Raw genomic sequence first — 26,540 nt, 5'->3', positions numbered from 1 at the left:
GCAATTCTTAAATTGCTTTCTATGTGTTTTAGGATTAAGTATATGAGAATATATGCTCAGGAAAATGGGAGCCAGGTTTCTCACCACTGGAGGAGTTGACAATATGGAAATGCAGATCAGAATGAACCCCGATGACAGGGGACTAAAAGGAAAGATGTCAATATGAACTCACTGTTCATACTGAGAAATAGAATAAATGCAGACATGTGTATATTCCAGCGTGTGGACACAGGCAAGTGTGAACATCGGTCATAGGAACCTGTACTAGTGTATTTCCTAGCTCTGTACTCCAAAGTGGCCTAGAAGCAAGGACCAAAACACTCATTTGGAGCACAGGTCTTTGTTTCTAAATAACATTCTCCACTAGAAGGAATTAAAAATCCTTGGAGAAATGGCTGACTGCAGAGTCTGGAAAGAAGGGGAATGAGTCTAGAATATTTTGTTGTGCAGGAAAGTAAGAACATGCTCAAAGGATAGCGACAGGTTGGAAAGAACACAGGGGCCAGTTTAAAGGATTCCCAGTGGTCGAATCTGGGATAATTCCAGCATCAAATAACTGATGACAATAATGGATGTGTAGTCCATTGAGTAAGAATAATACTAAATGCAATGCATGATCCTGGATTGGATTCTGAAACGGGAAAAAAAATAGCTCTACAGGACAATGAAACAACTACTGGAATTTGAATACAATCTGTGGATTAGATGGTAATATGTATCAATGGCAAATTCCCTAATTTTAATCACTACACTGTGGTTTATAAGAAAGTATTCTTGTTTTAGGAAATGTATGCCAAAGTATACAGGGATAAAAGTGCACGTCTCCAGTGTACTCTCAAGTGGTTCAGGAAAAAATATACGCATCTGTAAGAATATGTAGAGAGACCGCTAAAACAAATGGAAAACACTGCCAAACTACTGCAGAATCTGAGCAAAAGATATAAAGGAGTTTTTTGTGCTATTCTTGCAACTGTTAACTGCATTTGTTTGAAATTATATTTTAAAAAAGTAACAAAAAATACATACAGTACAATTAGAGTGCCTCTTCTCAAGGCCTTATATAGTCCAAGGCTAGGCTACTAGCACACAAGAGAGAGACAGTGTTTATTAAAGGTAAGATGTGGGGCGCCTGGGTGGCTTAGTAGGTTGAGCGACCAACTTCGGCTTGAGGTCACAATCTCACAGTTTGTGAGTTCAAGCCCCGTGTCGGGCTCTGTGCTGACAGCTTGGAGCCTGGGGCCTGCTTCAGATTCTGTGTCTCCCTCTCTCTCTGCCCCTCCCCCACTCATGCTCTCTGTCTCAGAAATAAATAAACATTAAAAAACATTTTAAAAAATAAATAAAAAATAAAGATGTACACCACCTTTTTTTTCAAAGAAAAAATACAAAAATTTAAATAGAAAGCACCTCTTTAGGTTAAGATTTCCATTTTTTCCATTTATTATCAGGTTCCCTCTCCTATGTAAGAAACACCCCATTCCCCCCAGATCTCAGCAGTCATTCCCTTAAACTCCTATTGGACTTGCCTATGGCCTTTATTTGGCCCTAATCACAAGTTATTTTGAACTGCTTTCTTTTTATACACATATCCCACTTGCCTAACTAGATTGCAAGTCCCATGAAGGCAGGAACTATTTACACCATTTGATATTTTCAGAGCTTCTATTTTCAGTGTTCTAAGCATACTATAAAGTTATAGCATGCTATAGCACACTATAAAATGCTTAATAATTCATCACTGATAGACTTCTTAACTCCTGGTTTAACAGAAATCCATGGAATGGTTTTTACTAAAAATGCTACCTGAAGTTTTCTTCCTGTAATTGTTCTAGTTGTAACTGTGCATGAAAATACTTTTTTGCAACCATTGTATTTGGATCATCAAAAGATCCATCCAACTGGTCAAGTTTTTCATTCATCATCTCATTCTCAGAAACTAATGAGTTCTTTTCATCTTGAAGTGCAGTCACCTAAAAAACAAATACACAAATATAAGCATCAATAGCAAAAAAACTTAAGAGTCCAGAGCCCCACACTGCTATGTGACCAAGCCATTAAATTAGCTTGGTCAATCAGACAACATAATTTCTAAGGATCCTTCCAAAGCTGGATCCTAGACCCTAGGGGTCTAGGATGTTTGAGTCAAACAAAAGAAATTAAAGTAATTTGGTTACTACAGAGAAAACCAAGTTAAAACATACAAGGAGAATATCTTCACAATGTTATGCTTGCCCTAGTTTCGGTAAGAAAATTTTTCTAAGTCTTTAAAATTTGATGTACTGATAGATAAGCTTTGAAAAATTAATTTGTTCCTCTTTTAGTTATAAATTTACTATTAGGATGCTGTTACCTAATAAGCTAAAATACACACACATGCACAAAGTTATTTTAGGTTCACAGCAGAAAATTATCAGTTACATATCATGTCTTCAGAGACAAGCACATTATTTGGTTAATGAATCAGTAACAAAAAGCTGAACTAAATCCATTTGCACATTGTGACTGTTTGCTTATAATTTAAAATGGCTAAAAACTTAGAATCACATCGATATCAGTACCTGATACATTTTCACTTTACTTACATATTAATGCAACAAATATGATTTGCTTCAGTTCTTTTTCTTTTCCATTTAAAAACATCTTTTAAAACCTTTTAAAAAGGCTGTAACCTGGTCATATGTAAGACCAGAAGTTTACATATGATTATATTAAGCTTCCTTTGAAAAAAAGTTGACGTATTATGATTTTGAACATATTACTACATAGGTTTGCGACTGTTTTTTCAATAGATGCAATTAATTCAACCCAGTTATGTGAAGGAGGCTGTATACCGACACAGTGAGCTACTAATAGGAAATTAAAAGCAAGTGAGTGCCTTCAACACCATATAGGCAAGTTACAAATACTTGCCTTTAACCAACACAATGACCAACACAACGACCAATGGGCAATGACCAACACAAAGGCTCAGAAAAGTCTTCCCGGGAAGACTACGGGAGAAAGCAATTTTTCTCCCTAAATTCAACGCATGTATCTACCCTTGCCAAGCAAGCAGTTTAGTGACTATTACCTGTCATGTACAACCCTAAATGACTGAGATATGAAAAAGGAGGAGAGTTTGTACCCTTAGCATCCTTATAGTAAAAATGTAAATAATTACACAACAGGAAATGTTCAAAGTGCTTTGGTGGAAACATACCATAGGGTAGGAGATGGGACACAAAGAAAAGAAAATCTCATTCTAGCTGGAGGGAAGAGGGTGTCACAAAAAGATCCACAAAAGAGAAACAATACCCTCAGTCTTCCAACCTGTGTAAGAACCATGTAAATAAGGTAGGTAAGGGCAAATTCAGTTTTCAACACCTGGTGTGTAACCAACCTGGGTCCTATCCATGTTTCGCAGTGTGGCTCCAGAGCTACCTTTAACCACAGACGTGAAGGAGAAGGTAGTAAACATGCAAATTCCTTGCACACCCTCCCTCCCATCTATGACACAGAATGTCCAGTGGTGGTTCTACAACATCTCCTTTAACAAGTTCCATAGGTTCATTATGTACCTGCCTTTATCCTTCTCTGTTTTTATTTTTCTTCTCTATTTCTTTGTTTCTCTCTCCTTTGTTGCTGTGTCGAATTATTTAAAAATGAGACAGAAAAATTCAAAAAGCTAAAAAAAAACCAAACACGCCATTTTCTTACATTACCCAGATTTAACGTAACACTTGTGTCCTATTTGCTTATTTAAACAAATATATGGGTTGCCTGGATGGCTCAGTTGGTTAAACATCCAACTCGTGATCTCAGCTGAGGTCTTGATCTCAGGGTCATGAGTTCAAGCCCCACATTGGGCTCTGCACTGGGCACGAAGCCCACTTAAAAAAATAAATAAACAAAAACGTCATCACATTAAAGTTTGAAAATCACTGCCTCAGATATAAACCTATCTTGTACAATGGTGGACAGGAGCATGTCTTCTCTAATGTACCCCAGGCAAGAATGGCTGACCACTGCTACGGCATTATTACCGCAGCAAGTGAAGGACTGCATCCGACTGCTGCCGGGGGTCACGAAATGGTGGCTGGAAGGGCAGAATAAGAGCTACTGGAAAACGTCACAACTTGCCTGAAGGTCCCATAATATCCTGATTGGAACTGAGTTCCTCAAAACTTCACATCCAAATATCACGTGGAGTTCTTCTTTCTTTTTTTTTTTTAAGTACACATAATCAGACCTGCCTCCTGATTTACTGAATCAGAATTTATGACCATAATTTGCACAGAACCAACACAGTTCTGTATTTGAAAGGATTCAGGCTTCACCAGATCCTTCCCCACAGAATCTCCACTCTTGCATTCTTTATTTCGATTAAAACATGTTTGCTAGCTAGACTCCATCAACAAGCAGTTTTTTCAAGAACAGCTCGTGAGTCCGCACCTGAGCTCTTCATTTGGCCATGATGCCGCCTCCCTAAGCAGTTGGTAGATCCTGCTCTTCCAAATTCTGGTACTGAAGTTGTAGGGAAGCCTGATGGTCTGGTCTTTGTGGGTGATTTGCCTCTTCTACCTGAACAACCAAGGACTCGTTCTTCTCCTATTCATGAAGTTCAATGGCTTACCTAGGATAAAGCCTAGTGTTTCCCATTATTCGGTGATTAGTTTCTGTGCATCTGCAATTTTCTTTTAAACCTCACTTTGTTGTCTTCATGCCCCATCTATTTTACTGATGTGTTCTGAGGAAGCTGTTCCACAACATGAAGCAAACATTATTTTTCTAAGCTCGGCTGAAGTCTTTTACGTGCACTTTAGTCTGCACTGTTTGCATGGATGTCACGCTTCTATTCTTTCCATCTAACTTGTGCTTTGTTGGCAGTCAGGATACACCAGATGTTCCAGTGTGGGCTGAAGACTCCTCAACACGTCTCCACTCTACTGAAGATCCAGTGTGCCTTCCTCTCTCATTATGGTGGAGGCTGTTCTCCCTCCACACCATTCCATAGCCTTGGGAATGGTCAGGGAAGGAGGGGGCAAGCTGAGGCAAGGCGCAGTCTTTATGACACCTGGGCTACACTCTCACTTCTGAGGTTTAAATACCTTCCACCAGAGTGCTGAGCAGTGTCTCCCACTCCCAGGGAGGAAATCCTTTGGACATCAGCCCTCTCCCCAGTGCAGTGTGTAGCTCTACAGACTGCCTATCAGGAGTCAGGCCCGTAGTGTCTTAGCTGCTCCTCCCCAGTCCAGTGAAAGAAAACAAAAGGATCAAAGGGTGACTCTCCTGACTGTGTAGACCGCAGGGAGAAGTATCGAGATTCCCGTGGATCCCCCTGCATGGCTCAGGGATGAGGAAAGGAGAACAGATGCTCGCTATGCAGCACTTCTGTCAACATCACATGCCTGCTTCTTTCCTTGACTCTCGGTTTTTTGACTTCACAAGTTATGTCCTTTTTCTTGTTTACCTGTCCTTGGTGCATTTCTGTGCAGCTTATTTTTCTTTTTTTGCTACATTTGGTCAGGTATTAAAACAATCCCCTCTGCCCCAATTCAAAAACAACTCTCAAGTAACATATGATTAAAAGTAAAGATTTCTCAAAAACAAATTCCCTTATGGGGCGCCTGGGTGGCTCAGTCGGTTTAGCGTCCGACTTCAGCTCAGGTCATGATCTCACAGTCCGTGGGTTCGAGCCCCATGTAGGGCTCTGTGCTGACAGCTCAGAGCCTGGAGCCTGCTTCGGAGTCTACACCCCCCTCTCTCTCTACCCCTCCCCTGCTCGTGTTCTGTCTCTGTCTCTGTCAAAGATGAATAAACATTTAAAAAATGAAAAAAAATGTCCCTTATAAAATTGGGATATATGTCATGTGAACCTATGTGGATTCTATGTTGTTAATTAATTACTTTTTGTTCTATTATATAATCATTCATTTCCTGTGTGCAGATAATCTGAGGGTTGATTCTATTTTAATACTAGAATCAAAATGCTAAAACTTGAGTTGTCTGTACTTTACTGCTAAAATCAGGTGATCACATGCTCTTCACTGTGTATAACAAACACATATTCTAACATAGAATTTTGTGTTCTTTATCAAATAAGAATTTCTAGAAAATGTACAGAGATCCTACAAAAGACTGCTAAGGCCTGAATGATTCAATCCTCTGTTCTTTATATCAGGTATTCTGGCAGGTGAATAAGATCCTATTTGGCAATAACTCATCTCAGATGCTTTGTATGTGTGTATGCAATTGTTGTAACGTGTGACATAACTGTGGCCAAGAAACATGAAAGAAGAACATAGAGAAAGCCCCCTAATTTTGAGGTACTGGCTTTGTTCAAATATAAACATTAACTCTTTTCAAACACAGAGGGACTGATTTTTTAAAGAATGACGTTAAAAGACCAGAACTGCAGTGCTGTCACTGTCCTAAGTAGCTGAGTCACTGTGACCTAGTCACTTCTCTTTTCCTTATGTGCAAGCCTTTACGGATTAGAAATAGTACCCAGCCCTGTCAGTCTAGATCTTTATCTCATCAAGCCAGGATGATGCTCTCACAACCCTTGTTCCTTGTCTTCTTACTTTTCAGAGAGTAAATTATTTATGTAACTCATTATTTGAACAAAAACGTGCAATTTCCATTTAGCACATTATGCCAGTACACTTACCCTTTTGCATAATTTTTTAAGACTTACTGCATAACTTGTGCGTTTGCACTTTTCATATAACAATAACAACAATACGCGCAAATACACATAGTGCTTATGTGCGTCAGGTACTACTCTAAGTGCTTAATGCATAGTAACTCATTTAATCCTCATAAAAACACTCTGGGAGATACACACTATTATCACAACACTTCTCAAGAGAGAAAACTGAACTATAAAGAAATTAAGTAATTTGTTTGAGAGGATACAATCATCTGAATATAGGTGGGCTAGTGTGACCATCTACCCTATTAAACGTTAACTATTGTCTCTCATGCCGAGTTTATTTTGCTAACATGTACATACATGTGAATATAAGAATTATATACACATGGATTCAGATACATGTACATGTTAGCAAAACAAACTTGGTACCTGCATTTAACTGGGAAGGGGAGAAAAGCACTTCTAAATACTTCCATAAATGACCTCATTTAAATATTCGCTCTATGCAGTAGATACTTGAATTTCTCCTTTTTACAAAAGAAACTAAGGGCTCATCTAAATACTTGAAATTCCACAATTAAAATGATTTTCTCAAAGAAATAATCACCAATTTTCAACTCAAAGAGAAAAGTAACTAGGAAGTTCATGCTTGAATGTTCAAGCCTATAACAAACACTTTAAAATTTCCCTCCCTGGAATGGAAGCCCTCCTCCAAGCCACTGTGCCAATGAATTATTTACAATAAAACCTCCGTAAACTTAAAGAGGAAGTTTCCCTCGGATGGGTTTCTCTTCTGCACCTGCATATCCAGTTCTTGGCACCTTTGCCTCAGTTCTTCCTTTTCCGCTAGTGCTTCTTGAAGTTCTTCCAAGGCCCTTTTAAGCTGAAACAGAAAACGTTCTGATTCTTAGAAAGATGTGTTCTGACACAAGTTGAAAAATATGTGTATGTACACATAGACACGGACATTCAAATTTATCAACAAGTCTACTCTCTTTAAGTCTCCATTTGAACCTTTCTAGGGTTACTATGCAAATTAGACAGCATAGGAAAAGCAGTCGGCACAGGGTCTCTGGGATGTAGTGGACAGTCAATAAATAAGCGACTACTAGTCGGAGTGAGGGGGAAAATTTTAAGAGGGTGACCAGACGCAAATGGACAGTTGTGTGAAAAAGGTGTTTGGTCATGGGAGAAGGTGCTGATTAGTATAAAACAATGAGGAAGACCTAACTGCAGATGAAATCATGCATCTGTAGTGACCTCAATTCAAATAAATGGCTGTGCTTTTCTCTAACAGAGCTCAGCTGCATGGATGCTGCAGTAAAGACGGGCACTCATTATTGTTTTAGTCTGAGTTTCCCCGATGATCAGGGATGTTGAGCACCCTTTCATGTGTCTGTTGGCCATCTACACGTCCTCTTTGGAAAAATACCTATTCATGTCTTCTACCCATTTTTAAACTGGATTATTTGTTTTTTGGGTGCTGAGTTTTATAAGCTAACTACAGAGAACACACTGATGGTTATCAGTGGGGAGGTGGGTGGGGGGGTGGGGGAAACAGGTGGTGGGGATTAAGGAGAGCACTTGTGGTGAGCACCGAGTGTGGCATGGAATTGAATCACTAAATTGTACACCCGAAACGAATGTTACACTGTATGTCAACGAACTGGAATTTAAACAAAAACATTAGAAAATTTTATCTATTAACAAATAAGTCTCAGTTTGTTGTTTCTGTGTGAATATTTACACCATCTCATTAATATTTAAAGCAAAGGTCCCACAGAAATAAAATTTTAGGTAAATCTTCATGAAAAAAAAATTGTTTTCTGGTTCAATGTGCATTTTTAAAAAAAAACCTGAAGTATCACTAACATAGAATGTTATATTAGTGACATACATCATACAGTGATTCAACAACAAAACGATGGTTAGATGCCCTGAAGGGGGTGACAAGGCCTTAACTGAGCTGTGTGCTGGCAGGCCGGAGGGCCTCTTCCAGCCTTGTGACAGGGAACGCTAACCTTTTCCCCTTTCACGCATCACTCCTTATGAAATGTTCAAACAGCAGAATATTAGAGGATGTTGTTTAATTTCATTACACAAAATTTAGAAAAAACACAGTGTTTAAATTCAAATAGAAATTTCTTAGGAAAATTTTAGTTTGGAATACTTGGTGAGATGCCTGGTGACACTTATGAAAAACAGGTGTTCCAAAGTAGAGCAGGAAAAGCACTAGATGCAACGGCCTGTCCCTGTGCCCCTCCCGACAGCCCAGGAGAGTGCCCTCCCCCGTGTGAACCAGCATTCAAGAGAACCTAGAACTGGGGGAAGGGGACTTGAGCGCAGGGTCATGGAGCTGTTTCTTCACAATCAGGAGAGAGGACAGCAACATGACAAAAATTATCATATTAGATAAATGACAACTTAGCAGAATTTTTTCAACTGTCTGCTACTTAACTGTGCAATCATCCAGCATGAGCCACATATATATCAGAAGTTTTGGAAGGAAAGTTCAATGTCACTCATCTCTGAACATGATCATAAAAACTTTTGGAAACCAACACTACTTGCATTCATGAAGGAATTCATAATAATATTCAATTGAGATATTATAGGATAAACAAGCTACATTTCATGGAGGAGAATATTCTTGCATATGTTCGCCTATGTAAGCCTTATGAGAGTAATTGGCTAAGGAACTGCATGACTGTTTTCAATACTCTCCCCACATACTAAGATACTTACCTGTTGCTCTAATTCTCCGACAGCATCATTTGTGGGACAGCTCACTATTTCTTTACTCATCAACTAGGAAATTAAAGTAGCAATGTTAAGTACAATAAAGAGACTAAGTTAGGAAGTAAAAATAAGTTTACTTAAAAGGGCAGTAAAATGCTTTATATTTAGTTTCCCTTGATGATCCTTAGAATATTATTTAAATAAAAACTTATTAGAGACTTAAGCTAAATAACACAACATTTCAACTATTACATCAGTGGGGACATCAGGAGTAAAGTGTACTTGAAATGCACAGATAAATTTAAAATACTTGTATGCTGAAAAATTGTAATCTAAGTTCTAAGAGATGAACTACTGAATAACACGGAACACATAAAATAATAATAAAAAAAGATTCTCCCATAAAATTAACACTTTTAAAATACAGCCTTTAAATGAGTGATATAGCAAAATTCCTAATTTGAGAAGTCATTTTAAAAGTAGGAGTTACAATTATATGGAAAAAAAAAATCTTATAAAGGTAACCTTTTTGCATATGAAACACAGATATATGTACTGTGATGCTTTTTCTTTTCGTTTTTATTTTAATATTTATTCAATTTGTGAGAGAGAGAGAGAGAGAGAGAGATAGTAGGGGAGATGCAGAGAGAGGGGGACACACAGAATCCAAAGCAGGCTCCAGGCTCTGAGCTGTCAATACAGAGCCCAATGCAGGGCTTGAACCCACAAACCGTGAGATCAAGACATTAGCCGAAGTTAGATGCTTAACTGACTGAGCCTCCCAGGCGCCCCTGTACTATGATGCTTTAAATTCAAGTCAACAATGCAAACTCAGAGCACACACTGCTAACCTCCTGTGAGATGCCTCCTTCCAAATCATGCCCCTGTCAAACTGCTTATACTCACTAATTCCTCATTCTACCTCCCGTTGGACATCCTCTACCCTGCACTTCAGTCTGATGTTAAGAATCAACATGTACCACGTGAATTCTGAACCATTCTGGTTCAACCTACACATCTAGATTCGCTTGAACCCAGGCTACCTGACTCCCAAACCTATCACCATATTTGCTCACAGTTTCTCCATTCTGAAAATGAATGTAAGATATGTTTACACACATGCTTTAAAATTTCAAGAAAGACTACTCTAATTGGCAGAAAAAAAAGAAAAAATAAAGATTCCTATCTGGTCAGAGGTTGTTTATCCTGCTTAGGTGAAGTTATTTAAGGGAATCTGACAGGGGCACCTGGGTGGCTCAGTCATTAAGTGTCTGACTTCGGCTCAGGTCATGAACTCATGGTCTGTGAGTCGCAGCCCCACATCAGGCCCTGTGCTGACAGCTTGGGGCCTGGAGCTGCTTTGGATTCTGTGTGTCTGTCTCTCTCTCTGCCCCTCCCCTGCTGTGCTCCGTCTCTCTCTTTCTCAAAAATAAATAAACGTTAAAAAAAAAAAAAAAAGGGAACCTGACAATATTAACCTATCTTTTAAAATACAGAAGTACTAAAATTGGGCTTGAAGTCTTTTTAAGATATTTTGGAGAAAGAAAAGAAAGGAAGGCACACTAATTTAAGGTAAATAAACCTGCTGCAAAGGGCAAGTTTATACAAGTAGAAAAATATACATCCATAAGATTTATGTGATAATTTTTGTGTCATTAGGTTTAGGATTTTCATACATAGGTGAAATAATAAAAACTTACCTCTTGAATAGCAGTCATGACCACATGTTGAACAGACTCTTCCAATGTCATTATATTTTGAATATGTTCTGTGATTTAAAAAAAAAGACAGATATGATAAAAAGAATCTACTCTTTCCCATGTTACTTTAGCCATTCAATTAATAGTATAAAAGGTCATTTACCACACATACTTCTTTATGCAAGTGTATTTTTCCACAAGAAATAAGTCCACCAAAATTATATAAGCAGAATTAAAATGCCCAAATTTTAAATGTTTTATTTTTCCTAAAGAAGAAAACCTCTACTTTTCTTATAAGAAGAAAAAGAAGAAATTATGATTAATCTTAAAACAATTATGACAATTTCTTCCCTCTTCTTAGATGTTCAGTATTATGGGATGAATTCATACATATTAAATGAATGTTAAATCTTCAGCCCAGAGAATTAAATCTTACCACCTATGTAGTTCATTTCAGGAAGGCTTTCAAAGAAGGGACTTCTACAGCCTCCTATAAACACATACTCAATATTCATCAAGTCTTATCTGAAGGAGATCCTTATGCCTTACCACAAACACACATGCAATAAGTTAAGTCTGTCCCAATATGAAATGAAGAACCATAAGAAAAGGTGTTTCATATATTTACATAATCAACTTTGATGGCATGTTCTCCAGCTAAAACAATTTCCATATAATTCCAAATTTCCAAAAAAAACATTATTTTCAAACATTTTTATTGCTTAAATGATTGTCCTGGAACACTCCTGAAAGTTCTCTAAATCTTTCTTTTATTTGTGAAGTCAAGAACTGGACAAAGATTCTGACAGATTCCGATATGCACCTGACCACTAGGTGGGGAGTGGGAGGGGAAGGGGAAGAGTTAAGTAGAGAAAGCACAGGCAATGCAAGGATTTCCTTTAACTGGATTTTCTGGGTAACGGAGAGTTTCAAGTCTGCTGAAACCTTCAAAAAAAATATCTCTTTTCCCACCAAGATAAATATGGTACTATTAACCAAACAAGTTCATTCTTTCAAGACTGAGACTATTGCAATACCTTGGAATCATTTCGAAATCAATTCTCATTGCAAAGTATAAAGGTGTGGAAGCTGTTTTACATGCTGGGTGTATTTTAGGTTTCAATTAAATTACTGCAAGTTTTTTTTTTTTCATTTATTTGCTCACTCCTAAAATCTGAGAGCCCACATATCTCCAAAATTAAATCCAATTAGGTAACACTGATGTGTTTAACAAGACAGTGAAACTATTTCTTTATATTTACCACTTGCTAAGCTTTTATTTACGTATGCTGAAATTGAATTTCCTTTCGAAATTCTGGGGACAAAAATTCTATTAATGCTTGGAACTAAATTATGAAAATAATATTAAAATTCATGGAAGGTAACAAAAATCATAACATGGGAAAATTACACCTGAAAATGTCAATTATAACTTAGAATAGGAAGAACTGATTAATTCACAAGAAAAGAGATGAAATGAGACAAAAGAACAGATATTAAATAGTGCAGACAAAATACAGTGAAAGCCCAAAGTTACTTTTTTGAAAAAGAGTATTAAAACTGACAAATGTGGAAAAGATGGCAGAGTAAGAGGATGCTAAACTTGTCCCAGGGACACACCAAGGCAACAGCTACATCTACGCAAAACTAACTCTGAAAATGACCTAAAGGCTAGTGAAACAGACCTTCCTTAGCTAGTCTCAGAGAGAAGGCCACATATAAAGGGTAGGGGGGCGGCAAAGACATGGTTGGGAACCAAATCCCCAGTGGGACCAACCACAAACAGGATAGGCAATACAAGGATGGAGAAGAGAGATCAGACCCCACACTGGGCAACCCTGTGTCTGATGAGTCCCTATAATATCCGACTTAACACTGGGAGCTTTAAAAATCAGCAACGCCAAGAGAGTTTCCTACTGAAGGCAATAGGAAACAGAGCCCCATCCTCCCCCACCCCCCTAAAGAGCCAGCACACTAAATAACTCAGCCCTAGACACAGCACAGAAGCAGCAGTTTGAAAAGCACCTGGGGTATACATGAAGGAAATTCAGTGACTAATCTCAGAGTATGTGCATGAAGGGCAGGATCTGCAGATTCCTCCCAGGGAAAAATGCTGGCTAGTGCCGCTTTTCTTCCCTCCCCCACTAAGGAGATGCTTCTGGGAGCCAGTTCTAACACTCTCCTTCTAGCTCGCTAATGCCACAAGCTCTGCCCCAGTGCTACCCTGCAGACATGCCCCACCCAACCTGCCTGCTTTGGCAGGCAACCCTGCAAATTAGCTCCAGCTCGGCCACACCTGACAGGTAGCACTGGCCAGGCCTGTCCCACTCCATAGTTCTCCAACGCTGAGGAGGTGAGTAAATAATCCCAAACATGAGCACAGCTGCAATTCCTGCAGCGAGGCCTCTTAGTTGGCTGCACAGGGAGTAAGCCCTGCTCTTCAGTGAGACTTACAGCTGTGGTATAGAGGCTAACTGCAGGTGGCTAGGGTGACCACTAGCCCCACCCACCAACTGGCCCATGGCAGCCTCAGCCTGGCCTCTCAATAGCACTGGGAGTAAATCCTGCCCAGTGCATCCACAGCAGGTAAAGCAGGTGACTGCAGCTAGCTGGGCTGAAGGTTATGATGGCCCAGCCACAAGTGTAGGGCACAGGAAGCCCATGTAGGGGATACTCCTGGAGCACCTAGTTCTGATGACCAGGAGGGACTGTGCTGTAAGACACTTTTCCATACCAGGCCACTATCTTCAAGACCAGAAGAAGTAGCTGACCTACCTAATATACACAGAAATAAACACAGAGAGTTAGACAAAATCAGGAGACAGAAGTATATACCCCAAATGAAAGAACAAGACAAAATCATGGTTAAAGAGCTAAATGAAACAGAGGTAAGCAACATGCCTGATAAAGAATTCAAACTAACAATCAAAGACACTCCCTGGACTTGAGAAAAGAGTGCATGAACTCTGTGAAAACTTCATGAGATGGAAAATATAAAAAAAAGAACTAGTCAGGGCTGAAAAATTCAATAACTGAAATGAAAAATGCACTAGAGGGAATCAACAGCATATCTGATGATGCAAAAGAACAAATCAGCGATCTGGAAGACAGAGTGATAGAAAGCACCCAAGCTGAACAGCAAAAAGAAAAAAGTAAGAAAACAAAAAGAACAGGTTAAGGGAACTCTACAACATTACCACACATAACATTCATATTATTAGGGGGTCCCACAAGGAGAAGATAGAAGGAAGGCAGAAAATTATTTGAAGAAATAGCAGCTGGAAACTTGCCTAATTTGGGGAAACAAATATCCAGGTCCAGACAGCACACAGAGCGTCCAACAGGATGAATACAAGGAGGATTACACCAAGATAAATATAATTAAAATGAAATAACGATAGAGAATTTTAAAAGCAGCAAGAGAAAATAAAAATGTTATATATAAGGACAATTCCATAAGGCTATCAGTTGAATTTTCAGCAGAAACTTTGTAGACCAGAAGGAAGTAGCATGATATATTCAAAGAGCTGAATGGAAAAAACCTTACAAACAAGAATACGCTACACAACAAAGTTATCACTGAGAAGTGAAGGAAAGATAAACGGTCTCTGAGACAAACAAAAGTTAAACAAGTTCATCCATCATTAACTCAGCCTAACAAGAAACTTTAAAAGGAATTCTTTAAGTGGGAAACAAAAGATATAACCAGATGTAAGAATATTATGAAGGGAAAATGTTTCACAGGTAAAAGCAAATGTATTTTAAGGGCAGTAGATTAATTACTTATAAAGCCAGTATGGAGATGAAACACAAAAGCAGTAAAATCATTTATATCTACAAAAATTAGCCAAAGGATACAAAAAAAATAAAAGGATGTAAACTATTACATTATATATGTAATGTGAAGAAGGAAGTAAATATTTAGTGCTTTCAAAATGTGTTCAAACTTAAGTGACTTAATATAAATATCAACATAATATAAATTGTCAAACACACAGGATATTATACATCAACCCAGTGGCAACCACAAATCAAAAACCTATAATAGATACACAAAACATAGAAAGGAATCCAAGCATAACTCAAAGAAAGCATAACCACAAGAGGGCAAGAGAAGAAGAAAGGAACAAAGAACTATAAAAAAAAAAATCAGAAAACTATTAACAAAAGGGTAATAAGTATATTCTTATCAATAATTATTTTAAATGTCAATGGACTAGGGGCGCCTGGGTGGCGCAGTCGGGTAAGCGTCCGACTTCAGCCAGGTCACGATCTCGCGGTCCGTGAGTTCGAGCCCCACGTCGGGCTCTGGGCTGATGGCTCAGAGCCTGGAGCCTGTTTCTGATTCTGTGTCTCCCTCTCTCTCTGCCCTCGCCCGTTCATGCTCTGTCTCTCTCTGTCCCAAAAATAAATAAACGTTGAAAAAAAAATTTAAATGTCAATGGACTAAATGCTCTAATCAAAAGACATAGAGTGACATAATGGATAAGAAAACAAGACCCAGGGTGCCTGGGTGGCTCAGTCGGTTAAGCATCCAACTTCAGTTAGGTCATGATCTCACAGTCTGTGAGTTCGAGTCCCACGTTGAGCTCTGTGCTGACAGCTCAGAGCCTGGAGCCTGCTTCAGATTCTGTGACTCCTTTTCTCTCTGCCCCTCCGCTTCTCACGCTCTGTCTCTGTCTCTGTCTCTCTCAAAAATAAATAAACATTTTAAAAAATTAAAAAAAAAAAAAAAAGAAAACAAGACCCATCTAGGGGCGCCTGGGTGGCTCAGTTTGTTGGACATCCAACTTCAGCTTGGGTCATGATCTCACGGTTTGTGGGTTCAAGTCCCACATCGGGTTCTGTGCTGACAGCTTGGAGCCTGGAGCCTGCTTCAGATTCTGTGTCTCCCTCTCTCTCTGCCCCATTCACGCTCTTTCTGTCTCAAAAACAAATAAACATTAAAAAAAAAGAAAAAACTAATCTATATGCTAAATCTATATGAGCCTACAAGACACTCACTTCAGATCTACAGACACAAATAGACTGAAAGTGAAGAGATGGAAAACATTCCATGAAAATGGAATAAGGGGGGGAAAAAAGCCAGGATAGCAATACTTATATCAGATAAAATAGACTTTAAAACAAAGACTGCGGCAAAGGGACAAAGAAGGGCATTGCATAACAATAAGGGGATCATTCCAACAAGAGGATATAACAATTGTAAATATCTATGTACCCAACAAAGAGACACCTAAATACATAAAGCAAATATTAACAGTCATAAAGGGAGAAACTGACAGAAATACAATAGTAGAGGACTTAGCATCTCACTTATATCATTGGATAGACCATTCAGACAGAAAATCAACCAGGTAACAGTGACTTTGAATGACACATTTAATCAGATGGACTGAACAGATATATACAAAACATCCCATCCCAAAACAGCATAATACACATTCTTTTCAAGTGTGCATGAAACATTCTTCAGGAAAGATCACATGTTGATACAAAACAGAGCTCAATAAATTTAAGAAGACGGAAATAATAATAAGCATCATTTCCAACTACAATGGTATGAAACTAGAAATCAAGTTAAAAACAAAAACTGGAAAAAAACCCCACACATACAAGAAGGCTAAACAACATGCTACTAAACAACCAATGGGTTACAGAGAAATCAGAGGAAATACATGGAGACAAATGGAAATGAAAACACAAGAGTCCAAAATCTTTGGGATGCAGCAAAAGCTGTTTTAAGAGGGAAGTTTACAGCAAACCAGACTATCTCAAGAAACAAGAAAAATCCCAAACAACCTAATCTTACACCTAATGAAACCAGAAAACGAAGAACAAGGCTTAAAGTTAATAGAAGAAAGGAAATAATAACGATTAGAGCAAAATTAAGGAAAGAGACTGAAAAACAATAGAAATGAAATGAAACCAAGAACTGGTTATTTGAAAAGATGAAATTGATAAACCTTTAACCAGTCTCATCAAGAGTCAAGAAAAAAAAAAGGTCAAATAAAATCAAAAATGAAAGAGAAGAAATAGTAACTGATGCCACAGAAATACAAAGAATTACAACAGAATATTTTGAAAAATTGTATACCAACAAATTACACAACCTAGAAGAAATGGGTAAATTTCTAGAAACATATGATTTTCCAAAATGGAATGAGGAATAAAAAGAAAATTTAAACAGACTTATTACTAGTAATGAAACTGAATCAGTATTTAAAAAAAAAAAACAACAAACAACCTCCCAATAAACAAATGTCCAGGACCAGCTGGCTTCACAGTAAATTCTACCAAACATTTAAAGAAGAGTTAATACCTATTCTTCTCAAACTATTCCAAAAAATAGAAGAGGAAGGAAAACTTCCAAATTGATCCCATGAGGCCAAAACTACCCTGATACCAAAAGCAGATCAAGACTCCACTAAAAAAGATAACTACAGGCCAATAACTCTGACAAACACAGATGCCCAAATCCTCAACAAAATATTAGCAAAACACACTCAATAACACTTTAAGGATCATTCACCACAATTAAGTGAGATTTATTCCAGGAAGGCCAGGGTGGTTCAATATTCACACATCAATGTGATACATCACATCAACAACAGGACTGATAAAAACCATGTGATCACATCAAAAGATGCATAAAAGCATATGACAAAGTACAATATCCATTTATGAAAAAAACCCTCAACAAAGTAGTTTTGGAGGGAACATATTTCAACATAATAAAGGTCATATAAAAAAATCTCACAGGTAACATCATACTCAATGATGAAACACTGAAAACTTTTCCTCTAAGATCAGTATCAAGGTAAGGCTGTCCACTCTCACCACTTTTATTCAGCACAGTACTACTGGAAGTCCTAGCTGCGACAACCGCAGAAAAGTAAGGAAGTAAAAGGCATCCAAACTGGTAAGGAGGAAGTTAAATCATCACTATTTACAGATGACAAACTACTGTGTATAGAGAACACTAAAGACCCCACCAAAAATCTACTACAATTAATAAATGAGGTGAAGATGGAGGATACAAAATCAATATAAAGAAATCTGGTGTGTTTCTACATACTAACAATGAAGTGGCAGAAACATACTAAGAAAACAATCCCATTTACAAATATGCCAAAATAAAATACCTAGGAATAAATTTAACCAATAAAGTGAAAGACCAGTACTCTGAAATCTGAAAGAAATTGAAGATGACACAAATGGAAAGATTTACCATGCTCATCGACTGAAAGAATTAATATTGTTAAATGTCCATACTACCCAAACATCTACAGGTTCATTGCAATCCCTACCGAAATGCCAAAAGCATTTTTCAAAGAACTAGAATAAATAATCTTAAAACCTGTATGGAACCACAAAAAAACTTGAATAGCCAAAGCAATCTTGAGAAAGAACAACAAAGCTGGAGGTATCACAATCCCAGGTTTCGAGATATACTACAAAGCTGTGGTAATTGGAATAGTCTAGTACTGGCACAAGAGACACATAGATTAATGCAATAGGATACAGAGCCCAGAAATATACCCACACCTACCCGGTCAATTAATCAATGACAAAGAAGTCAAGAATATACAATGGAGGGGTGCCTGGGAGGCTCAGTTGGTTAAGCATCTGACTTCAGATCAGATCATGATCCTGTGGTTTGTGGGTTTGAGCCCCGCATCGGGCTCTGTGCTGACAGCTCAGAGCCAGAAGCCTGCTTTGGATTCTGTGTCTTCCTCTCTGCCCCTCCCACTCTCTCTCCCTCCCTTTCTCTCTCTCTCTCCCCCTCTCTCTTTTTCGCTCTCAAAAATGAATAAAAATTAAGAAAAAAAAAGAATATACAATAGAAAAAAGACAGTCTCTCCAATAAATGGTGCTGGGAAACCTATGAGACCTAAGCTGTAAAACTCCTAACAGAAAACATAGGCAGTAATCTCCTGAACATCAGCCTTAGCAACATATTTATGGATATGTCTCCTGAGGCAAGACAGTCCACTGAATAGAAGATAACTGTAAATTATCTATCTAATAAGGGGTTAATATACAAAATACATGATGAACTTCTACAGCTCAACACCAAAAATACAAACAATCTGATTTAAGGATGAGAGGACCCCAACATTTTTCCAGAGAATAAATACAAATGACCAACAGGTACATGAAAAGATGCTCAACATCACTAACAATCAGGGAAATGCAAATCAAAACCACAATAAGATATCACCTCATACCAATCAGAATGGCTATAATAAAAAACACAAGAAATAACAAGTGTTGGCGAGGATGTGGAGGAAAAGGAACCCTCATGTGCTGTTGGTAGGAATATATAATGGTGCAACTACTGTGGAAGACAGTATGGAGGTTCCTCAAAAACATAGATAACAAAACTACTCTACAACCCAGTAATTCCACCACAAGGTATTTAACCAAAGAAAATGTAAACACTAATTTGAAAAGATACATGCACCCCTATGTTGATTGCAGCATTATTTACAATAGCCAAGATATGGAAGCAACCCAAATATCTGTCAATAGATGAATGAATAAAGAAGATGTAGTCTACATACACAGGACAGAATATTACTCAGCCACAGCCAAAGAATGAGAGCTGGCGTTCTCAACAAATGGATGGGCCTAAAAAGTATGATGGTAAGTGAAAGGAGTCAGTCAGATAAAGACAAATACCATATGATTTCACTTATATGGTTGTTAGAGAAGGGGTGAGGGGAGAATGGGTGAAACAGATACAGGGAATTAAGAGGTGCAAACTTAAAGTTATAAAATAAATTAGTCACAGTAATGAAAGTACAGCCTAGGGAATATAGTAAATAACACCGTAATAACATTGGAGACAGATGGTGACTACACTAACCATGGTGAGCACTGAGTAATGTACAGAAGTGTCAGATCAATATGCTGTACACCAGAAATTAATATAAAATTGAATGTCAATTACACTTCAATAAAAAAACTGACAAATGTGCTAAAATTAAGCAAGCAGATGTTATAAATAACCAGTAACTGAAAGAGAAACAAAGCATTAATCAAATAAAAAATAAAAAGGATCACAATAACAGAAAATTGCTAGATTTATAAATTAATTGCTATTTGTCAATTTGTAATTAAAATTTATGAAAGTGTTAATAACTTTTGATGACCAAATTCTCCTTATTTGTGTGAAAAACCCCAATACATAGATCTTTGACACTATCTCTGAAAAATAAAAGCCTGTGGAGAAATACTCAATTGCCCTAGAAAAAAATAGCTAGTTGATGATAGAGATGAACTAATACCAAGATTTTCTGATACCCAGTCGCTGTCCTTTTTTATTGAGAAGCAATTAATTTCTGGGGCGCTTGGGTGGTTAAGTCGGTTGAGCATCCGACTTCAGTTCAGGTCATGATCTCATGGTTCATGAGTTTGAGATCCATATCAGGCTCTGTGCTGACAGTACAGAGCCCGCTGGGGATTCTCTCTCCCTCTTTCTCTGTCCCTTCCCCGCTCATGCTCTCTCCAGCTCTCTCAAAATAAATAAATAAACTTAAAAAAAAAACAAAGCAATTAATTTCACATATTTTATCTTTCTCCTTCCTGAGTTTGTTCTTATTGAATTTAACCTGCCTCATGTTATTACTTCACTAGATAATGTTGAACTTGTCTTCTAAAATCCTGGCTTACAGTTTTTTACAAACTTAAGCACCCAACATTCTCTCATAAAGGTGATGTACTGAGACCAAGTTTGGATGACTCCTGCAAAAAACATCAGCAACAAAAATCTCACCACCCAGACTGATGCAAGACTCTGAAGGAAGTAAATTTTGGTGTGTTCCATTCATTATTTCATTCACTACATGCAACCAAAAATGATCTTTTTGTATTCACTAGGAAATGAGTCACTGTTTTTGGATATACCAATATAACAATTACATTTGTGTCATCAGATTGCTTAAGTGGAGGATACGATGGACAGGCATTCTTCTGAAAGGAGCAGAATATCATCTGAGGAAGCCTGGGTTGTAACTTAGTATCTGCATATTTATTTATAAAAATCTGAATCAGCCTAAGATTCTATCAGAAAATGTAGCAGATGAACAAATACAATTTTTACTAAATATCCACTAAGTCCTAGCACTGCATATTATAAATTAAATTAATTAAACTAAAATACATTTAATTTAGCCACTGAATATAAATCACAGAATCCAGGCACAGCTAAGATTTGTAACTTATTAATGGCAGAACAGGGATAGAATTAAGATCTCCTAGGCTACATTTCCAGGTGATTTGTGCAAGATGCAACAGTGAATTTTTAGGCTACTTTCTATAACAATGTAGGTTGTTCCTAGAAAGTAAATATTCCCAGATTGACTTTGACTTGATTGAAATTCACTTACCTTGCTTCTTTTCACAATTGACGGCACAACCTAAAATAAGCTGGAGCAACCTCCCTAGCTCCACAGAATCTGAACATTCAGTTATTTGGTTCAAATCAGGGATGAGTTCTTCAGAAATCTGCTGCCCCAAAAACTGCAGTAGTGAGACAATAAATTAGATCACTCATTTATGTAGATTACAAAGAATTTATTACATTTAATTATCACAAGGAAAATAAATTATAAATAGGATCATGAGATAAATCAACAAATTGATATATCCATAATTATTTACTAAAACCAGTAAGCAAAGTTCAAGCAGCATCCCAAAATTTTGAGTAACGAACCAACAGCAACTAAAATAGTTTTACATCAATATCCTTTGATCCCACTGTCAAAGGGATTAAGAAACCCCTAGCCTGATCTATTATGACAAAAGTTACACCTTTCCAAAAATAGATTTACGTAAGCCAAAAGATATGCATAATATTTTGACGCATGATTGGATAACAGAAACCATAATATAAATCATCACACTTACAAAAGAACAGCAAATCTAACAAATCCAATGGATTAATCTTTCCTTATCTTTTTTTAGCATTTTAAAACATTTTCTTGACATTAAAAAAAAGTTCCAAAATGAGTTTTAGGCATTAATAAATTGAAACTTTTCAGTCTTTAAAATTATTTGGAAAAAAATACAAGTGTAAATATGTGACAACTTTAAAAAACAGAAATCAGGGCACCTGGATGGCTGAGTCAGTTAAGCACCTAACTCTTAATTTCAGCTTAGGTAGTGATCTCACAGTTTTGTGAGTTCAAGCCCTACGTTGGGCTCTGAGTTCACAGTGCATAGCCAGCTTGAGATTCTTCCTCTCTCTTTGCCCCTCCCCTGCTCGCACTCTCTCTTTCTCAAAAATAAAGAAAAAATTAAAAAATTTAAAAGAGTGAAAATAGAAACCAAATATTTTAATGGCAAAACCAAACCAAAAGAATGCAAACATAAGCAATAAACTTTCTTATATCAAAGAACCCTATTAAAAAACTTGTTACAGTATTGAATAAGAAAAAAACAAAAAACCTACTTGAATAATGTACTATCTAAAGTGACTTTAATACTACTTCCATTTTGCTTATTTTCTATTTCACTTGCACGAAAGCATAATTTCACAGTATACCTTTGCTGCTGCTTGCACTGAAAAGAAATGTCAAAATAATACTTACATAGGAAATACTTCAACTTAATTATAAAATCTATTTGTACAGACTTTGCATTTTTTAAAATCAAGTCATACAGAAATGACAGTAATTCAATTGTAGAAAATAACCAATTTCAGGAGTATCAATATAGAAGCAACATTATTTTACAAACCAATATATTAGTTTAAGCTTATTCATGTTCACAAAATTTGAGTGTTCTGAACATGGCAAAAAACAATATATTCTAATTATGAATTACATTTCAGTAAAATGTTATAAACGAAAATCCAAGTTTTTTTTAGTGTCAACATAATTATCATATATGATTTGGTATTTAAACAAATCAGATGTTTTTCATACCTCATTGTAATAACTCATAATTCCTTGAAGTACCTTCTTTAAATTACTAGCCTAATGGAAAAAAAAAAAAAAGAATTCAATGAATTATTTCACATTAGTAATGAAGGAAAATTTATGCCAATGTGAAAGACATAAGAACTCTGGCCTCATAAAAATGATAACAAAAACATATATTAGAGTTTTATAGATACAAGCATATGATATTTTTTAAACATGAAAGCTTTAATCGGAGTTTGATTAAAAATGTCTTCATGCTTACATAGGTTAACCAGGGTGATTCTATTTAAAATGAGATGCAATGAGGAAAAGTACAACTTTAAAGATTTAGCTTTGACTATGTTCACCTCCAGTCATGAATGAGTACCAAGGTTTCTACTTATTATCTTGCCAAAAACAACAGAAAACAAGACAAAATACAAAGAAACAACTGTTTCCAAGCTTTAGCCATTGGGCAGGATGGAACTCTAATTTCTGAGAGAAGGAAAACAAAAAGATGAGTCCAACTCTAGTCCAAGATTTCTCTCTGGAGGGGATTTTCATTCCATGGAATGGAGTGGTAGAACCTGAACAAAGCCTGAGGTTCTCCTTGAGTTGAGGAGTTAGACTTCAGAAGTTCAGGAAGGTCAAGGTAGTTAGACTTTGTAGGCAGACAAATGAAGAGGTGAGCACTATGGAGGAAAAGAGCTCCGGAAATCTACACAGTGTTTTGTGTCTTTCAGCTGAATACTAATTTGCATGTGCACGAGAGAAACTCAGTGAGATTCAACAAAAAAAAATTTCACTTTTTTCCCCATTTTTTCCCCAGTCAAGAATAACTCCCAAGGCAAAAACAAGCCAGGGAACTTTAAGCTGAACAATTTCCAAAGATTACACAAGGCCAGAAATGGTTGAAATTCCCACCAGCCAGAGTGAAGAGACAATGCTGTATAGACAAGCATTCACTAAAGACTTTGAAAAGGTCATACCTTAGTAGTTTGTCTAAACTAGCCCTACAAGAAAGATAACCCTAGATCTGCCTCCCACCCAAAACTTTAGAAGGATCAAATTGATTCATAAGTATCTTAATTGCTTGCAAGAACAAAGTCCGACTCTCTTCGAAGAAAAACAAAAAATCCAGCACTCAACAATGAAATTCTAGCATCATCCAAACACTGCTTAGCATCCAATAAAAAACTACTACATATGTGAAGAAGCAGGAAAATATGGATCATTAAAAAAACATGAATCATGAGGAGAAATCTCAGTCAATAGAAACAAGCCCAGAAATGAGCGATGAAAGAATTAGAAGATAACAATGTTAAAACTGCTAGCTTAGAAATAATGTTCAAGGATTTAAATGGAAATAGGAATGTAAGAAAAAAAATGGAAGATTTTCTTTAAAAACAAAAACAAAAACAAAAACAAAAACCAGGAGCGCCTGGGTGGCTCAGTTGGTTAAGCGTCTGACTTCAGCTCAGGTCATGATCTCGCAGTTCGTGGGTTTGAGCCCCACATGGGCTCTATGCTGACAGCTGGAGCTTGGAGTCTGCTTTGGATTCTTTGTCTCCCTCTCTCTCTTCCCCTCCCCTGCTCACACTCTGTCTGTCTGTCTGTCTGTCTCTCTCTCTCTCAAAAATAAATAAACACTAAAAAAATTTTAATACAGGGGAGCCTGGGTGGCTCAGTCGGTTAAGCGTCCGACTTTGGCTCAGGTCACAATCTCACGGTCCGTGAGTTTGAGCCCCGCGTTGGGCTATGAGGTGATGGCCCAGAGCCTGGAGACTGCTTCCGATTCTGTGTCTCCCTCTCTCTCTGCTGCTCCCCCATTCATGCTCTGTCTCTGTCTCAAAAATAAATAAACTTAAAAAAAAAAAAAGCTGCTGAGGATTCAACTCAGTTTTTTAAAATAAATAAATAAATAAATAAATAAATAAATAAATAAATAAATTTTAATACAAACTTAAAAAAATAGATATTCTATGGATAAAAAAAGGAAGACTCAACTATTAGATGTGTACATGAGAGACCTAACATAAAGATACAGATTAAAAGAATAAAAAAAGATACACTAAAGCAAGAAATAATCATAAAACTAGAGTGGCTACATTAATGTCAGACAAATTAGACTTCAGAGCAAGGAATACTGTCAGGGATAAAAAAAAAAAAAGAGGTCTTTCATAATGATAAGTAGATTCATTCACCAAGAAGACATTTAAAAAATAATGTATATAAACCTAACAAGAGATTCAAATTACATGATAAAAGTTAACAGAACTAAAAGGAGAAATTGACAAATCCACAATCATTGTTAGAGATTTAAGGACTCCTCTTCCATAACTGACAGGATGGTCACAGAAAAATCAATAAAGATGTAAAAGATGCAACAGAACTATCAGTAAGTTTGATATAATCTGCCTGCAGAATACATGTTCAAGGGCACATGGAACATTCACCAAAACAGACCATATGTTAGGTCATAAAATAAGTCTCAGTAAATGTAAAAGAATTTCTCAATACGGAGTTATTTTATCAAACAAAAATGGAAATTAGAAATCAATAAATATAAAAAAGGTGCCTAAAAAATCTTCAAATATTTATAATTTGAAATATCTACTTCCAATCTACCTGTAGGTCAAAAGAAATCACATGGGGAATTAATGAGTATTTTAAACTGAATGAAAATACTAACATAGAATGTCAAAATGTGTGAGATGTGTAAGGCAATGCTTAAATTAGGGGGAAAAAAGGTGCCTAAAACTTATGACTTAATTTTCTACTTTAAGGCATAAAGAAAGAAGAGAAGGTGTAGGTAAAGGAAAGGAAATAATACAGAGAGGAAATCTATAAAAAACAAAAGCTAGTTCTTAAAAAAAAAAAAAAAAAAAAAACTTGAAAAACATCAAACCAAACTTCTCAAGAAAAAAAAAGACAAAACACATAAACTGCCAACATCGGGAAAGAAAGAGGATACATCACTAAAGATCACAGAGTTACCAGCATATTATTAGCAAAATAACACAGTTAAGAACTGTATGCCAACAAATTGGACAACCTAAGTGAAACACACAAATGCCCTATAATACACAACAAAACTGACTTATGAAGAAACAAAATCAGTTTGGTAGTTTTTTATAAGATCAAATATATACTTACATAACCAGATACAATCACATTGAGGAATTTATCTAAGAGAAATTAGACATATATCTACGCAAGGACTCATACTAAATATTCATTGTAACTGTATCCATAGTAGCTAAAAACTGAAACAATTCCAACATCCATTAACAGGTGAATGGGTAAGCAAATTGTAGACTATCAATGTAATGAAATACTACTCAGGAAAATAATAATAATAATAATAAATAACTCCTAATAGAGGTAGCATGGGTAAGTCTCAAAAACATCACACTGAGTGAAAGATGCTAGACACAAAGAGTAACAAAAAGTAAATAATGTCCGTTACCATTTATACAGAATTCTAGAAATCTACAGTGACAGAAAGCAGATCCACAGGGCCAAGCGAGGAGTGGGGATTAAGTGGGAAAGGACGTG

General features: G+C 36.8%; 1 protein-coding gene and 1 non-coding gene across 2 annotated transcripts in view; both read right to left on the bottom strand.

Annotated features, from left to right (window-relative positions):
* Positions 1-26,540, bottom strand: part of HOOK1 (hook microtubule tethering protein 1) — a 71,129-nt gene that overhangs the window by 29,044 nt on the left and 15,545 nt on the right. The window contains exons 4-9 of the mRNA XM_043575121.1: positions 23,007-23,057; positions 21,468-21,600; positions 11,074-11,141; positions 9,380-9,442; positions 7,434-7,517; positions 1,804-1,970 (exon numbers count right to left, since the gene is read on the bottom strand). Of these exons, the coding sequence (XP_043431056.1) occupies positions 1,804-1,970; positions 7,434-7,517; positions 9,380-9,442; positions 11,074-11,141; positions 21,468-21,600; positions 23,007-23,057 (566 nt within the window). The remainder of the gene's footprint in view (positions 1-1,803; positions 1,971-7,433; positions 7,518-9,379; positions 9,443-11,073; positions 11,142-21,467; positions 21,601-23,006; positions 23,058-26,540) is intronic.
* Positions 8,551-8,677, bottom strand: LOC122482376. The gene has a single exon (XR_006297161.1). It is a non-coding gene; the product is annotated as a U6atac minor spliceosomal RNA (small nuclear RNA).

The sequence above is a fragment of the Prionailurus bengalensis genome, chromosome C1, assembly GCF_016509475.1.
Source record: "Prionailurus bengalensis isolate Pbe53 chromosome C1, Fcat_Pben_1.1_paternal_pri, whole genome shotgun sequence".
Taxonomy (NCBI): domain Eukaryota; kingdom Metazoa; phylum Chordata; class Mammalia; order Carnivora; family Felidae; genus Prionailurus; species Prionailurus bengalensis.
Note: the sequence above shows the minus strand (reverse complement) of the source record. Positions and strands in the feature narration are given on the sequence as shown.